At 53.9% G+C, this 17,290-nt stretch overlaps 1 protein-coding gene across 3 annotated transcripts in view; it reads right to left on the minus strand.

Moving 5' to 3' along the window:
• Positions 1–17,290, minus strand: part of DOCK6 (dedicator of cytokinesis 6) — a 64,262-nt gene that overhangs the window by 4,419 nt on the left and 42,553 nt on the right. For all 3 annotated transcript variants that reach the window (XM_025367990.1, XM_025367989.1, XM_025367988.1), the window contains 17 exons: positions 15,350–15,463; positions 15,092–15,262; positions 14,464–14,603; positions 14,206–14,375; positions 13,317–13,477; positions 13,000–13,182; positions 11,962–12,088; positions 11,549–11,633; positions 11,038–11,134; positions 10,773–10,907; positions 9,699–9,851; positions 8,691–8,849; positions 8,474–8,574; positions 5,963–6,155; positions 5,738–5,881; positions 467–598; positions 368–382 (listed from right to left, as the gene is read on the minus strand). In XM_025367990.1, the coding sequence (XP_025223775.1) occupies positions 368–382; positions 467–598; positions 5,738–5,881; positions 5,963–6,155; positions 8,474–8,574; positions 8,691–8,849; positions 9,699–9,851; positions 10,773–10,907; positions 11,038–11,134; positions 11,549–11,633; positions 11,962–12,088; positions 13,000–13,182; positions 13,317–13,477; positions 14,206–14,375; positions 14,464–14,603; positions 15,092–15,262; positions 15,350–15,463 (2,280 nt within the window). The remainder of the gene's footprint in view (positions 1–367; positions 383–466; positions 599–5,737; positions 5,882–5,962; positions 6,156–8,473; positions 8,575–8,690; positions 8,850–9,698; positions 9,852–10,772; positions 10,908–11,037; positions 11,135–11,548; positions 11,634–11,961; positions 12,089–12,999; positions 13,183–13,316; positions 13,478–14,205; positions 14,376–14,463; positions 14,604–15,091; positions 15,263–15,349; positions 15,464–17,290) is intronic.

Here is a 17,290-nt window from a genome sequence, read left to right on the forward strand (position 1 = left end):
GAGAGATACCAAGATAGGGAGAGCCACGTGATAGATGGGGAGAGATGAGAAAGAGACCATGAGGGAGTCAGAGCCACCCTGCCACCCCCCTGCAGTGACCAAGCTGGCCCTGGCAGCGGGAGGGGTGTCTCTGGAGAGCTCCCAGCTGGGTGAGTCACAAGCTGCCCTCGAGATCTGGGGCGGGGGGGGGGGGGCGCATTTTTAGGGAAGGGAGGGAAGTGATGGGGTGGGTGCCTTGTGGCCACAGCCCCAGCCCCAATGGCCAGCGGCCATGCTCCTCTGGCGCCCCCTGGTGTTCACTGATGGCTGCTGGCCAGTCATCACGGGGGTCCCAGAGGCAGGTGGCTGTCCACTGAAGCTGACTCACCTCCCAGCCGGAACTCTGTCGGGAGAGAAGGGTCAAGGTCAGCATATCCCTGGAGGAGTGGGGCTGAGGGTGGGGTCTGGGGAGGGGTCCTGGGCCCACCTGGTGCATGATCTTGGTGAAGGCCTCCTGCAGTTTGCCGTGCACCGCGGCCAACTTCTTGTAGTCACGGTGGGCTTCCAGGATGGGGATGAGGTTCTTGTAGACCTCATTCACCGCCTCGTAGAGTCCACCCTGAGAGTGAGGTGGGGTCAGGATTCCCCAAACTGTCTTCTCCTCTCCACTGTGCTCCTGTCTACCCATCTCCCTTGTGATCCTGTGCTCCATCCTACCCACCCTCCATCACCTCCTCCAGGAAGCCCACCCTGACCACCCCCATCCCAGATAGGGACTGAGCCTTTCCACTCAGCTCCCACAGAGGGCTCCATGGTCTTCACCGCTACTTATCTGTTTTGTTTTTTTGAGATAGGGTCTCACTCTATCGCCCAGGCTGGAGTGTAGTGGTACAATCACAGCTCACTGCAGTCTCCAACTCCTGGGCTCAAGAGATCCTCCCACCCTAGCCTCCCACGTAGCTAGAAGTACAGGCACATGCCACCATGCCCAGCTAATTTTGTTTTAGTTTTTGTAGAGTCAGGGTCTCACTATATTGCCCCGGTTGGTCTTGAACTCATGGGCTCAAGTGATCCTCCTGCCTTGGCCTCTCAATTAGCTGGGATTACAGGTGTGAGCCACCACTCCCCCAGCCCTTCACCACTTTTAACAACAATATTCTATGGCACAGGTACCATGTACATCTGCACTTCACCCATCTGTGTTCCCTCATTGATGGGAGAAGCAGTTTTTTTTTTCCCCTATTCCTCAAAGAGGAAAGTGAGTTTCAGAGATATGGAGGCAATCCCCAGGGCCAAGACCCGAACACAAGCCCATCTGGCCCTGTGCCCGTGACCTCCATGCCCAACTGCCTCGTGGCGTGTGGTAATATGCCCCTCACCCCCAGCGGGTGCTGGCATTGAGCCTGGCTCAAAACAGGCACCCTGTGAGGTTTGCTGACTGTCAGAAGGCCTGTGTCCACCCCCTGGTTTCTTCCCCTGAGGCCTTTGTGTGTGTGTTTTTTAAATCTTTTTTTATTATTATTATTTTAATCTTTTTTAAATTATTATACTGGTTCTGACATGTGTGAGCCACCGCATTCAGCCCTCCCTCCGAGGACTTCGTCTCCAAGAATCCAGCAAAGTGACAATAATGAAGTTCTGGGGTACATGTGCAGAACGTGCAGTTTTGTTACGTAGGTATACATGTGCCACAGTGGTTTGCTGCACCCATCAGCCTGTCACCTACACTAGGTATTTCTTCTAATGCTATCCCTCCGCTAACCCCCACCCGTGTTTGTTTTTTTGTTTTGTTTTGTTTTTAGATGGAGTCTTGCTCTGTTGCCCAGGCTGGAGTGCAGCGGTATGATCTCAGCTAGCTGCAACCTCTGCCTCCTGGGTTCAAGCAATTCTCCTGCCTCATCCTACCTAGTCACTGGAACTACAGGCGCCTGCTACCATGCCTGGCTCATTTTTATTTTTTTGAGACAAGAGTCTTGCTCTGTCACCCAGGCTGTAGTGCAATGGCGTGATGTTGGCTCACTGCAACCTCTGTCTCCCGGGTTTAAGCGATTCTTCTGCCTTAGCCTCCCGAGTAGCTAGGACTACAAGTGCCCGCCACCATGCCCGGCTAATACTTGTATTTTTAGTAGAGACGAGGTTTCACTATGTTGGCCAGGCTGGTCTCAAACTCCTGACCTCGTGATCTGCCCACCTTGGCCTCCCAAAGTGCTGGGATAACAGGCATGAGCCACTGAGCCCATGCCCAGCTAATTTTTTTGTTTTTTTGGTTTTTTTTTGTAGAGATGGGGTTTCTCCATGTTGCCCAAGCTGGTCTTGAACTCCCGACCTCAAGTGATCTGCCCTCCTCGGCCTCCCAAAGTGCTGGGATCACAAGTGTGAGCCACCGCATTCGGCCCTTCCTCTGAGGACTTTGTCTCCAAGAATCCAGCAGAGTGACAATAATGAAAACAATGTCGGCCGGACGCGGTGGCTCACGCCTGTAATCCCAGCACTTTGGGAGGCTGAGGCAGGCAGACCACGAGGTCAGGAGATCGAGACCATCCTGGCTAACACGGTGAAACCCCATCTCTAATAAAAATGCAAAAAATTAGCCAGGCGTGGTGGCGGGCGCCTGTAGTCCCAGCTACTCAGGAGGCTGAGGCAGGAGAATGGCGTGAACCCGGGAGGCAGAGTTTGCAGTGAGCCGAGATAGTGCCACTGCACTGCAGCCTGAGCGACACAGCGAGACTCTGTCTCAAAAAAAAAAAAAAAAGAAAACAATGTCACTAGTGTCACTAGAGGGCCAGCATCACAGAAGAAATCTCACTGGAACACCTGACTTCAAATGTGACCTTGAATCTCACTGAGCTCTCAGATGTAAATGCCAGTTCCCCAAAATGTGAGGAACTGAGAAACAGGTGAAGTGACATCACATGGACACAGCCAGCCCCACACAAACCAGAAAAACACGCGGAGCAAAGGCCCCAGGGCTCCTGCAAGTCAAATGTAGAAGCCACCACCTGCCCTCATACAAACAAGCAAACTAGAGAAGAAAACCCCTTTTCAACAGTGGAAAATCAGTTGCCAGGCATGCTGGCTCATGCCTGTAATCCCAGCACTTTGGGAGGCCGAGGCGAGAGGGTTGCATGAGTCCCGGAGTTCAAGCCCAGCCTGGGCAACATAGCAAGACTCCATCTCTTTAAAAAAAGAAAAAAAATTGGCAGGCACGGTGGCTCAAGCCTGTAATCCCAGCACTTTGGGAGGCCGAGACGGGCGGATCATGAGGTCAGGAGATGGAGACCATCCTGGCTAACCCGGTGAAACCCCGTCTCTACAAAAAATACACAAAACTAGCCAGGCGAGGTCGCGGGTGCCTGTAGTCCCAGCTATTCGGGAGGCTGAGGCAGGAGAATGGCATAAACCCAGGAGGCGGAGCTTGCAGTGAGCTGAGATCTGGCCACTGCACTCCAGCCTGGGCGACAGAGTGAGACTCCGTCTCACAAAAAAAAAAAAAAAGAAAAAAAATTAACAAAGAAAAAAAATTAGCTGGGTGTGGTGGTGCGCACTTATAGTCCCAGCTACTTGGGAGGCTGAGGTGGGAGGATCACCTGAGCCCAGGACATTGAGGCTGCAGTGAGCCAGGCTGCACACTGCAACCTGGGTGAGAGAGTAAGACCCTGTCTCAAAAAAAAAATTTAAAAAAAGAAAAAGAGACTTAGGATACAGATCAGCCACAGCCATTGTGGGCCCTTATTGGATTCTGATTCAAACCAAGTAACCCCAAAAAAGATACATCAGAGATGATCTGGGACATCTAAATATAGAGGGCAATGAAATGACATCAATGTCATTAAAGGATGACCATTAACTTGGCCACGTGGGATACGAGTTTTGTAAAAGGGTCTTTATCAGGAAGGGTTGCACAGCGGGTACTTGTGGGAGTGGTGGGAAAATACCTGGGATTTGCTTTTTTTTTTTTTTGGAGACAGAGCCTTGCTCTGTCCCTCAGGCTGGAGTGCAGTGGCATGATCTCAGCTCACTGCAACCTCCGCCTCCTGGGTTCAAGCGAGTCTCATGCCTCAGCCTCCCAAGTAGCTGGGATTACAGATGCCTGCCACCACGCCCGGCTAATTTTTGTATTTTTAGTAGACATGGGGTTTCCCCATGTTGGCCAGGCTGGTCTTGAACTCCTGACCTCAGGTGATTCACCCGCCTCGGCCTCCCAAAGTGCTGGGATTACAGGAGTCAGCCACTGCGCCCAGTCTGGGATTTGCTTTAAGCTGGAGCTTCTCCAACTTGAAGATGCATGTGAATATCCTGTCTTTATTTTATTTATTTTTTGAGACATGTCGGTTTCACTCTGTCACGTAGACTGGAGTACAGCGGCACGATTATAACTCATTGCAGCTCCAACCTCCTGGGCTCCAGTGATCCTCCCGCTTCAAGCTTCCTGAGTAGCTGGGACTACAGGTGCGCGCCACCACACCCAGCTAGTTTCTTGTATTTTTTGTAGAGACAGGGTTTTGCCATGTTGCCCAGGCTGGTCTCAAACTCCTGGCCTCAAGTGAGCCTCCTGCCTCAGCCTCCCAAAGTGCTGGGATTACAGGCAGATTACAGGCAGGAGGCTCCTGCCTCAGCCTCCCAAAGTGCTGGGATTAGGTGGGAGGACTGAGTGAGGCCAGAAGTTTGAGACCAGCCTGAGCAACATAGTAAGACTCCCTCTCTATAAAAAAATTAAAAATTGGCAGGGTGTAGTGGCACACACCTGTAATCCCATGACTTTGGGAGGTTGAGGCAGGCAGATCACTTGAGCTCAGGAGTTCAAGACCAGCCTGGGAAACATGGGAAAACCCCATCTCTACAAAAAATTACAAAAAATTAGTCTAGTGATGTGTGCCTGTAGTCCAGTTACTCAGGAGGCCAGGGTGGGAGAATCACCTGAGCCGCCCTGGAGGCCCAGGTTGTAGGGAGCTATGATCACGCCACTGCACTCCAGCCTGTGTGACAGAATGGAGGCCCTGTCTCACAAAATATCACAAAGAAAAAATATATATAATAATTTAAAAATTGGCCGGGCATGGTGGCACATGCCTGCCGTCCCACCTACTTGGGAGGCTGAGGTGGGAGGATTGCTTGAGCTCAGGAGTTCGAGGCTGCAGTGAGCTATCATCGCACCACTGTACACCAGCCTGGGCAAAAGAGCAAGACTCTGTCAAAAACAAACAAATAAAAAAACAAGAAAGGAAAAAAGAAAACAAAGGAAAATTGAAAGCATCTCCAGCGTATGGAAGGTTTGCTATATCAAGCCTGCATCAAGGGTCTCATGGAGACATAGGCAAGTTACAGGGCCTCTGAGAAACCCAATTCTCCTTCTTGCTTTTTTTTTTTTTTTTTGAGACAGTCTCCCTCTGTCGCCCAGGCTGGAGTGCAATGGCGCAATCCCGGCTCACTGCAACCTCTGCCTCTCTGGGTCAAGTGATTCTCCTGTCTCAGCCTCCCGAGTAGCTGGGATTACAGCTGCGTGCCACCATGCCTGGCTAATTTTTGTATTTGTAGTAGAGACAGGGTTTCACCATGCTGGCCAGGCTGGTCTCGGACTCCTGGCCTCATGATCTGCCCGGCTCAGCCTCCTAAAGTGCTGGGATTACAGATGTGAGCCACCGCGCCTGGCCCAGTCTCCTTCTTTCTAAATCCCCTGCTGGAAGGGTCTAGGAAGCAGATGTGATGGCGCCTCCCTGGCCCGAGCCCCCTCTCCTGCACCCAGTCCCCAAGGCCTCACCATGGTGAAGTAGCCGGCTGCCTGTTCCAGCAACCCTACCAGCCCCAGCTCAGTGAAGTGCTTCCCGGAGCAGAAGCCCTCCTCGTCGGGCGACAGGATGTCATCGGAGATGGCGGACTCCTCTAGCACGTTGGACGAGATGTTCTGGGGCAGAAGAGATGGCATCAAACCCTCGTCCCCACTGCACAAGTGCTGCCCACCGCCTGCCGCCCCCTGGCCTCTCACCTGGAAGGAAACACAGCCCACGGGCAGGTGGCGGTGGTCCTCAAGCAGGGCGAGGTACTCAGCCACAAGGGCGGCTGCATGCACCATGCACTGGGCGGCCTCGGCATGGTTGCCCAGCTCCGCGTGCTTCCCGGCCATGTTCTGTAGCCAGGTCAGCCGCAGGTCTGGTGAGCCCTGGTAGCCCCGGGCAATTCTGGAGTCCAGGTGAGGGGGGATGTGAGGAGGGGACTCACCTGGTCCTCCCCCTGCCTCCCACTTGTCCACCCCCTTCACTGGTTACCCCCATATCTGCCCCAAGGACCAGCCAATCTCCTCACCTGTACCCCGTCGCCTCACTCATTCCGTCACCTGGCCATCCCTCACCTGTCTTCCCCTTCGTCTGTTTTCTCACCTGCTGGCCAGTCATCTGTCTTCACCTGTCTCCTCCCCTGCCTACCTTACATATTCCTTTAGTCATTTTTCTCCTTACTTGTCCTGCTGTCTGCCACTGACCAGTCAGTCTCCTTACCCGTACCCTACTCACCTGTCTATCCCCTCACCTGTCCACTCCCTTACCTATCCACCCTCTCACCTGCCCATCCTTCACCTGTCCATCTCTTCAGTTGTCTATCCCCTCACCTGTCCACTCCTCACCTGTCCATCCCTTCACTTGTCTCTCCCCTCACCTGTCCACCCACTCACCTGTCCATCCCTTCACTTGTCTATCGCCTCACATGTCTACCCCTCACCTGCCCACCCCTCACCTGTCCACTCTCTCGCCTATCCACCTCTCGCCTGTCCACCCTCTCGCCTATCCACCTCTCACCTGTCCACCCTCTCGCCTATCCACCTCTCACCTGTCCACCCCTCAGATGTCTATCCTGTCTATCCCCTCATTTGCCTATCCCCTCACCTGTCCACTCCCTCACCTGTCTATCCCCTCACATGTCCACCCACTCACCTATCCATCCCCTCACCTGTCCGTCACTTCACCTGCCCATCCCCTTACCTGTCGACCCTATCACCTGTCCACCCTTTCACCTGTTTATCCCCTCACCTGTCTGTCCCTCACCTGTCCACCCTCTCACCTGTCCATCCCTTCACTTGCCTATCCGCCACTTGTCTATCCCCTCACCTATCCCCTCACATGTCCACCCTGTCACCTGTCTATCCCCTCATCTGTCCACCCCTTTACCTGTCCACCCCTCACTGTCTCTTCCCCTGTCCACCCCCTCACCTGTTCATCTCACCTGGCCATCCCTTCATCTGTCTCCTTATCTGTCCACCTCCTCACCTGTTCATCTTCTCATCTGGCCATCTCTTCACCTGTCTATCCCCTCACCCGTCCATGCCTTCACCTGCCCATCGCCTTACCTGTCCACCCCCTCACCTGTCCATCCCTTCACCTGTCTATCCCCTCACCTGTCCACCCTCTCACCTTTCTTTCCCCACACCTGTCCACCCTCTTACCTGTCCATCCCTTCACATGTCTATCCCCTCATCTGTCCACCTCTTTACCTGTCTACCCCTCACCTGTCCATCCCCTCACTGTCTCTTCACCTGTCCACCCCCTCACCTGTTCATCTCACCTGGCCATCCCTTCACCTGTCTCCTTATCTGTCCACGTCCTCACCTATTCATCTTCTCATCTGGCCATCTCTTTACCAGTCCGTCCCTTCACCTGTCTCCTTGCCTGTCCATCCCTCACCTGTCAACTCCCTCACCTGTCCATCCCTTCACCTGTCTCCTTGCCTGTCCACCTCCTGACTTATCTACCTCCTGACCTGTCCATCCCCTCACCTGTCTATCCTGTCCCCTATGTCTTCACATGTCCATCCCCTCACTTGTGTCCTCACCTGTCCATTTCTTCACCCACTCACCTGCCTGTCCAACCCTTTTCCTGTCTTCCCACTTACCTGTCTCCTCACCCATCCATCCTACTCTCCTTGTCTCCTCACCTGTGTAGCATCTCCCCGCTTCCTCTATTCACCTGTCTCTTCGCTTATCTAACCCCTCACCTGTCTGTCCCTTCATCCCCCTGCCCCACCTTTTCATTTCTCACTTGACCCTCTGTTCATGAGTTGACTCTACCTGTGGAAACTTGAGTCACCTGAACTGTTTCCCCTTCCTTGTGCACCATCTCACCTGTCTATCCACCTATCCCTCCCATATGCCCCAACTTCCCCATCTCCATCACCCATCCACCCCTCTTACACTCCTCAACAGGTCTAGTCTCTGGATCTCATTTCCCTTCACCTGTGAGCCCCTCACCTGTCCCCCTCACCTGTCCTGGCTCTCATCTGTCATCCTCATCAGTACATTCTTCTGGCATCCTCTTTACCTGTTTGCTCACCTGTTCTCTCCTTACTTGTGCCCTCATTTCTGCTCACCTGTCCCCCTCACCTGCCTCTGTTAGAGACTGTACGCTCCCCTGCTCCCTCCTCACCTCCTCAGACATCTACTCTCATCCCTGTTCTCCCTGCACCTGTTGGGGCGTGGGCGCGGCTGAAGGTGCCGGCTGGCCCGCCTCACCTGTACATGAGGTCGATGAGCATCTCAGGGTCCTCCTGGTGTTCCTTCATCTTCACCGTGTCCGTCAGGATCATGTGCAGGTTGAACATCAGGTCCTGGACCTGGAGCCGGGGAACATTCAGGGGCCAATGAGGGCATTAGGAAGTGAAGGGAGCCAAGGTGATGGGGTCAGGGATTATACGAAGGGAAGGCAGCGCGGGGACCCAGCAGGTGTCACCTGCTCAGCGAAGGTGCTGTCCCGCAGCCCCACGTCCTCCTCAGCATAGGTGAGGATGGTTTTGAGTGAACGTCGCAAGTGCTCTTCACTGAAGTTCTGTGTTGTCCCCACCAGGGACGAGAGAGACATGGTGACCTGCATCTTCACACGGGCAAAGTTCTGCAGGGACGGGAGGGAAAGTGGAGCCGGGAGTCTCAGACCCCAGACACCACACCAGGGTCTGCTCAACCTGCCGACATGGCCCTTGCATTCTTTATTTTTTATTTTTTTTATTTTTAATATTTTTGAGATGGAGTCTCGTTCTGTTGTCCAGGCTGGAGTGCAGTGGTGTGATCTCAGCTCATTGCAACCTCCGTCTCCCGAGTTCAGGTGATTCTCCTGCCTCAGCCTCCCGAGTAGCTGGGACTACAGGCGCCTGCCACCTCGCCCGGCTAGTTTTTTGTATTTTTTAGTAGAGACGGGGTTTCACTGTGTTAGCCAGGATGGTCTCGATCTCCTGACCTCGGTATCCGCCCGTCTCGGCCTCCCAAAGTGCTGGGATTACAGGCTTGAGCCACTGCGCCCGGCCAATTTTTGTATTTTTAGTAGAGACGGGGTTTCATCATGTTGGCCAGGCTGGTCTCGAACTCCTGACCTCAAATGATCCACCTGCCTCAGCTTCCCAAAGTGTTGGGATTACAGGCATGAGCCACCATGCCTGGCCTCCTTTTTTTTTTTTTTTGAGACAAGGTCTCACTCTTGCTCAGGCTGGAGTGCGGTGGCACAATCATGGCCCACTGCAGCCTCAAACTCCCGGCCTCAAGTGATCCTCTCACCTCAGCCTCCCAAAGTGCTGGGATTACAGGAATGAGCCAGGGCATCTGACCCCCAATTGCATTCTGAGCCCTCCTCCTGCCCATTATGCTCAGTGACTACCTCCCCCTCCCTCACTCCCTGTATGGCACTGAGACCCCGCCGGCCACCCTGACCCGAGCCATGTGTGGACCATGCCTCCTCGCCCCCACTCACGTGGCCGATCTCGAAGTTCTGTCGCATGAGCAGGTACAGTGAGGCGCTGGCGTGCGTGCGGATGGTGCTGATGCGGCTGCCACAGTGTCGTAGGAGCCTCAGGCACAGGTCAGCACACAGCTCCGTGTCCTCCTCAAACAGCAGCTCCGGGAACTGCCCACAAGGACCCAGACAGACACTGTCCAGCCCCTCCCGGTTCTGGCTCAGAAGGGGACTGGCCCAAATGAGGACTGCTTGCGTAGGGGTTTGTGTTTTGTCCTCTTTGGCCAAGTACCACTGGGTTCGGAGTCAGACCTGGGTTTAAGCCCCGTGCTGTGTGACCCTGGGTGAGTGACTTGGCCACTCTGATCCTGCCTTCCTTCCACTGTAAACTGTGGCAAAGCAGTCTGCTCCATGGAGTTGCAGAGCACACAGTAAGTGCTCAATGAATGAGCTACTTTTTTTTGTTTCTTTTTTTTAAGACAGTATTTCACTCTTGTCTCCCAGGCTGGAGTGCAGTGGCGCGATCACAGCTCACAACTCCCAGGCTCAAGCCATCCTCCTGCCTCAGCCTCCCCAGCAGCTCCCTAGTAGCTGGGATCTCAGGTGTGTACCACCCTGCCTGGCTAGCATTTTTTTTTTGAGACAGGCTCTCACTGTGTTGCCCAGGCTGGAGTCCAGTGGCACGATCACGGCTCACGTAGCCTTGACCTCCCGGGCTCAAGTGATCCTCAGCTTTCTGAGAAGCTAGGACCACAGGCACATGCCACCACACTCAATTTTTTTGTAGAAACAGGGTCTCACCATGTTGCCCAGGCTGGTCTCGAACTCCTAGGCTCACATCATCTTCCTGCCTCAGCCTCCCAAAGTGCTGGGATTACAGGTATGAGCCACCATGTCTAGTCCTAGCTAATTTTAAAATGTTTTGTAGAGACGGGCCTCTCTATGTTGGCCAGGCTGGTCTCAAACTCCTGGCCTCAAGCGATCCTCCCACCTCAGCCTCCCAAAGTGCTGGGATTATAGGCATGAGCCACTGTGCTCAGCCTAGAGTTTCTACTGTTTTTCTAAGAATCATGGTTGTTGAGTGGTGCTTACCTTGGACACAAGGGCCCTCTGGGTGGCCAGGCCATGCTGCAAGAAGAGGGCACTCTGGGCACTGCCCAGGCTGTACAGCACAACCTTCAGCACTGCCCCTAAGACGCTCTCCCGGGCTTCTGAAAGCATCACCGTCTGGAGGGGAGGGGGTCAGAAATCCAGGTGTGGTGATAGGGAAAGGGAAGGAGAGGGATTATGGAGCCAGGGATCACAGGGCACTGCAGTTGGGCTCAGAGCGCAAAGCAGATGCTGGATCAAGCCCTACCTGCACGATGATCTCCAGTGTGTCCAGAACTACTAGGCTTGCCTCGGTTGCCAGGTTCCCTTCCACCAAGGCCTCGTGTTCCATTTCATCCTTGGTCCTGGAAGGGGAAGGGAGGTCTTGGGGCCCCACTCATGGTAAGATCCTACTCCATGGCTGAGCTCCCTCCTCCCCCGGCAACCCAGGGGGCTCCGGCTCCCTGGAAGCTGTTGTTTTTGTTGTTTTGTTTTCTGAGACAGGGTCTTGCTCGGATGCCCAGGCTGGAGTGCAGCGGTGTGATCACAGCTCACTGCAGCCTCAACCTCCCAGGCTCAAGTCATCCTCCCACCTCAGTCTCATGAGTGGCTGGGACCACAGGCACATGCCACCATGCCTGGCTAATTTTTAAATTTTTGGTAGAGACAGGGTCTCACTATGTTGCCCAGGCTGGTCTCGAACTCCTGGACTCAAGCAATCCTCCCGCCACAGCCTGAACTGTTCTGAACTCAGCAAACTCCCTCCTGCCCACACCTACTTGTCCACGCGGTCTGAGGTTTGCTTCCAGTGTGTGACGCTCTTCCGCCAGCGCACGTTCTCTGGATTCCCAAATGGGCTCCTCTCTGAGACGCATGAGCGCATGATCACAGATGCGTAAAAACACAGGGCACACGTGAACATCAGGAGAAATGCACAGGCATGAAGATATTCAGGTGGGCTGACCCGTGAGGGCACTGGGTGGAGCAGAAGCCTGCCAGGTGGACGCACAGGGGCAGACACGAGTGACAGATGGGGACGCACAGGCGCACATGTACGGTGATGACGCGTGAACTTCTCTCCAGGAAATGTGAGGCAGAAAGTAAGCTAGGGATGGCCCCCTTCATGGGGTCCCTTCACACAAGGTGGGAGCAGCTGGTGGGATGGGGACACGTGGCTACGTTACCCTCTTACCACGACTTCGCCGAACCATTTCTTGTCGAGCTCCGATGGTGCCCAGGATGGCTTCCTCTAGACGTGCCTTCATATCCAGCGATTTTTTGAATGTGAGGCTGTTGATGCGTTCAAAGGCCTTTTTCCCCTGCGGGGGGACAGAGAACTGGGGTTCAAGGTTGACTCTGCTCTTTTCGGTGGGACCTTGGCTGGCCCCATCCCTTTCTTTGTGCTCTTTCTCACCTCCGGGCCCCTGTGCTTAAAGACAGTTTACCTTTTTCCTCTAAATTCTTAGCACTTACCAAAAAGTGCTCACTGCAACCTCCACCTACTGGGCTCAAGCAATCCACCTCAGCCACCTCCGTAGCTGGGACTACAAGCATGTGCCACCATGCTCAGGTAAGTTTTGTATTTTTTGTAGAGATGGGGTTTCACCATGCTGCCCAGGCTGGTCTCAAACTCGTGGGCTCATGCAGTTTGCCTGCCTTGGCTTCCTCAAGTGCTGGGATTACAGGCGTGAGCCACTGCACCAGGCCTTTTTAAAAAAATTTCTTTCTTTTTTTTTTTCCCGGAGATGGAGCCTCACTGTGTTGCCCAGGCTGGTGTGTAGTGGCATGATCTCAGTTTACTGCAACCTCTGCTTCCCAGGTTCAAGCGATTCTCTTGCCTCAGCCTCCCGAGTAGCTGGGACTACAGGCATGTGCCACCACACCCAGCTAATTTTTTGTATTTTTAGTAGAGACAGGGTTTCACCATGTTGCCCAGGCTGGTCTTGAACTCCTGACCTCAGGTGATCCACCTGCCTCAGCCTCCCAAAGCGCTGGGATTACAGGCATGAGCCACTGTGCCTGGCCTCCACCTTCCAAATTCTATTCACAAAGGCATTTCTGACTTTATTCCTTGCCTCGGCACAGAAACAATCCACCCCTTTACTCTCAGTCCCACAGAGTCCTCTGCACAAAGACAGTCCACCCCTTCCCACTCAGCCTGCAGCACCCTGGGTCCCTGGGTACATCTTTAGCCTGCCTCCCCCATTATCTCCTGCCGACACCCTCAAACCTTGTACTCGAAGGCAGCCAGGCAGAGGTACAGCAAGTCCAAGAGACGTCCCAGCTGGGGGAGTGTCAGGTCAGTGGCCCAGCGCTGCAAGAGCGCCGGCTCGGCATTTTTCAGCACCCACAGCACGCACGCCAGCAAGGTCCGGCTTGACTCAGCAGAGAGGGCACAGCCTGCGCGAGAAGCCTGGGGCCAGAGAGGAATCAAAGTCAATTTCCATTTTCTCCATGTGAGATGAATCCTGGCCAATCTGTATTTTGATACCTGGCTTCCCCCATTCAAAGGGGATGATGTCTATGGGGACAAGTCTCCCTACTCACCGTTGGCGGCCCCTGGGAGATGCTGGCCCGGGAGCCAGGGGCTAGGGGGCCACCAGCAATGGCCATGGCCACAGAGGGGTTGATGGTACCCGCAATGTCCCCTTCGCCTTCTGTGTCTGAGTCAAGCATTGAGGCCAGTCTTGACCGCTGACCTGGACCCTCTGGCAGGGAAGGACAGAGGGAGAAAAAGATAAAGCCTTGGTAAGTGCTGTCCCTGTCTCAAATTTCAGAAGTCTTCCCTCACGGCCAGGCATGGTGGCTCACACCTGTAATCCCACCAGTTTGGGAGGCCGAGGGGGGTGGATCACCTGAGGTCAGGAGTTCGAGACCAGCCTGGCCAACGTGGCAAAATCCCATCTCTACTAAAATTACAAAAAATTAGCTGGGTGTGGTGGCAGACGCCTGTAATCCCAGCTACTTGGGAGGCTGAGGCAGGAGAATGGCGTGAACCTGGGAGGCGGAGCTTGCAGTGAGTTGAGATCGTGCCACTGCACTGCAGCCTGGGCGACAGAGTGAGACTCCATCTCAAAAAAAGAAAAAAAAGAAAATAATAAATGGTACAATAAAAAAAGAAAAAAAAGAAAATAATAAATGGTACAATAATATTTCCCGTCTATTGGAGGCTGACAGTATCTCAGTACTACAGCCCCGCACATTTTCACATAACCTTATGAAGTAGTTGGTGTTATTACTGTCCCCATTACAGGGGAGAAACCTGAGGCTCAGAGATGTTATAACTTGACTAGTCTGTCCTAGCACTTTAACCTTCTCTGCTAATCCTAATGCCTATACTCATATCCCTGACTGTGTTCTCCCACCTTTACTATCCTGAGCCTCCTGTGACCAAGTCCCTGGGTCATGTGAGCCCATCCTCCCCTGGCCCACTGACCAGCAAAGTCATGCAGCCGTGGCAAGGTGTCCCGTGCAATCGATAGCAGCGGCAGGTACAGCTCAGCCACACAAGCCTTCACGGTGGCCTCTGCATAGCGGGGATCAGTGTCATGGCCACATAGCAGGCTGTGCACAGCACTGATGGCCTTCTTGTGCAACAGAAATGCCCTGTGGGGTAATGGGGTGCTCAGGACAGGGTGGACATGGCTCCTGAAATGTCCTACCTGCCCTGGGGCTAGACAGGACCTCTGCTCACCCCTCAGCCTCAGGTTCAAGGGCCAGCGCCAGCTCTGTCAGCAGGAGACCAGCTAGGAAGTGCTGCTGCCGGAATGGTCCACTCAGTTCGAACATGCTGGTCACCTTGGGGTCCGGGGCTTGGCTGGAGAAGGTGGAGCTCTGCAGAGAGTGGGGTAAAAATGGGGGATGCCAGCGGTCAAGGGTCAGAGGTGGGAGGTCACCATTAAAGCCATCTTGGAGGTGACAGAAATCATGGTGCTAATAGCCACAGATGAGAGACTGAGGTTAAGTCATCTGGAGGTGACAGCGGGTATGGGTTTCAAGCCCAGAAATGAGAGGCGGACGTTAACCCATCTGTGATGTAACAGGGCATGGGGTCAAAAGTCAGAGGACTGAGAAATAGCACATGGAACACTGGGCTGGGAGTTAGGATTTAGGGGAGAGAAATCAGAAGTTAGTCCTTCTGGGAAATTGCTGAGAATGACAGGAGAGGTGAAGGGTCAGAGGTCAAAAGTCAAACATAAGGGATCAATTCACCTAGGCAGTGGTCCACCGTGAAAGGGACAGAGATGAGGGAACCATAGGAGATGGACTGAAGGTGAGAGGTTGTAGGTCAAAGAGAGGAGGCAGAAGTGAAGCCAGCCCACCTGGGACGTGGTGGAGGACACAGAGGGGGAGGGCGAGGCTGGGGGCGACAGGGGGCAGCAGGGGAGGTTGAGGGTCACGTAGTGCTCGTGGCTGCATAGGATGCGGGTGAATTCCATGCGCAGGGTCAGCAGGGCCGCTGGATTAGGGGACGACTGGAGCCGTGTGGCCACCTGCAGGAGAGGGGTGGCCAGCAGTGAGGTCAACATTGCTCCGCCTTCCATCCATGCCATGTCCACCCTGCCCACGCCCACTCCTACCTGCTTGTAGTGGGCCCGGACCAGGCTGAAGACAAAGCCCCGGTCCACCAGGGACAGAAGGTCACTGAGGAAGAAGGCCAGGCTGGCATTGAGGCGCTCGGCCAGCTCCACATCCTGAGGACACAGGGGCCTGTCAACCCACACAGCCATACCTCCTCCCCAAACCTCAGCCCCTACAGGGGCTTGGGTTTTTTTTTTTTTGAGACAGAGTCTTGCTCTCTTGCCCAGGCTAGAGTGCAGTGGCACGATCTCGGCTCACTGCAAGCTCCCCCTCCCAGGTTCACGCCATTCTCCTGCTTCAGCCTCCCGGGTAGCTGGGACTACAGCCACCTGCCACCACGCCCGGCTAATTTTTTGGTATTTTTTAGTAGAGATGGGGTTTCATCAAGTTAGCCAGGATGGTCTCGATCTCCTGACCTCGTGATCCGCCCGTCTCGGCCTCCCAAAGTGCTGGGATTACAGGCGCGAGCCACTGCACCCGGCCAGGGGCTTGACTCTTACCAGAGTCAAGATCATCTGCCACACCTAGGAGCTGCATCACTGCCCCAAAGCCTTTGTCTCTGGGCTGTGGTGACCCTGGGACTTCCTGGTTGCCCTCCTCAGGCTGCCTTCCTCTCCCATGCTCCTTAAGACACCAAGGCAGATATGGGCTGACTCCCCGCAAGATCCTCTTGCCCTCTCTGTCCAGAGTTCAGAGCTGGGGAGAGACTATTTCCCAGCCTCCCTTGCAGTGGAATCACATGACCAATTCTGGCTAATGGAATTTGAGGGGAAAGTGAGGTGGCCACTTACATGGCAGAAGCAGGTGGGTGCTGGGGAACTGCCAGGGCCAGGCCCACACAGTGATATCTCCATAACCTACTTAATGCTCAGAAATAAGCTTTGGTTATTTAAATCACTTGTGACTGTGTTGAAGCGAGTTAGCCTCTGCCCTAACTGATCAACTCCCAACATCATTTATTTTTATTTTAATTAATTAATTAATTAATTTATTTATTTATTTATTTTTTTTTTGAGACGGAGTCTGGCTCTGTTGCCCAGGCTGGAGTGCAGTGGCCAGATCTCAGCTCACTGCAAGCCCCGCCTCCCGGGTTCACGCCATTCTCCTGCCTCAGCCTCCCGAGTAGCTGGGAGTACAGGCGCCCGCCACCTCACCCGGCTAATTTTTTTTGTATTTTAGTAGAGACGGGGTTTCACCGTGTTAGCCAGGATGGTCTCGATCTCCTGAACTCATGATCCACCCGTCTCGGCCTCCCAAAGTGCTGGGATTACAGGCTTGAGCCACCGCGCCCGGCCAATTAATTAATTAATTTATTTATTTTTTGAGACGGAGTCTCACTCTGTCGCCCAGGCTAGAGTGCAGTGGCACGATCTCGGCTCACTGCAACTTCTGCCTCCCAGGTTCAAGCAATTCTGCCTCAGCTTCCCCAGTAGCTTGAATTACAGACACCCACCACCACGGCTGGCTAATTTTTGTATTTTTAGTAAAGACGGGGTTTTGTCATGTTGGTCAGGCTGGTCTTGAACTCCTGACCTCAGGTGATCCACCTGCCTTGGCTTCCCAAAGTGCTGGGATTACAGGCGTGAGATACCACACCCGGCCTCTCAGCACCATTTAATGTGAGCTTTACTGAGCATCTACTCTGTGCCAAGCCCTGTGAATGAGGCAGATGCCATCCCCGCTGCGTGTCCAACTCAGTCCAGTGTGTGTGTGGGGGGGTGGGGGGGCAGGGAGACACAAAATAAACAAGAATTTCAGATAGTCAGATAGTTCTATGTGCTTCAAAGACAATATTAGATTGGTGCAAAAGTAATTGCAGTTCTGCAATTACTTTCAATGGCAAAAACCATAATTATTTTCTTTCTTTTTCTTTTTTTTTTTTTTTTTTTTTTTTTTTGGGGGCTCCCTTGGTTTCCCCCGGGGGGGGGGCGGGGGGGGGT

This window comes from Theropithecus gelada, chromosome 19 (genome assembly GCF_003255815.1).
Source record: "Theropithecus gelada isolate Dixy chromosome 19, Tgel_1.0, whole genome shotgun sequence".
Lineage (NCBI taxonomy): Eukaryota > Metazoa > Chordata > Mammalia > Primates > Cercopithecidae > Theropithecus > Theropithecus gelada.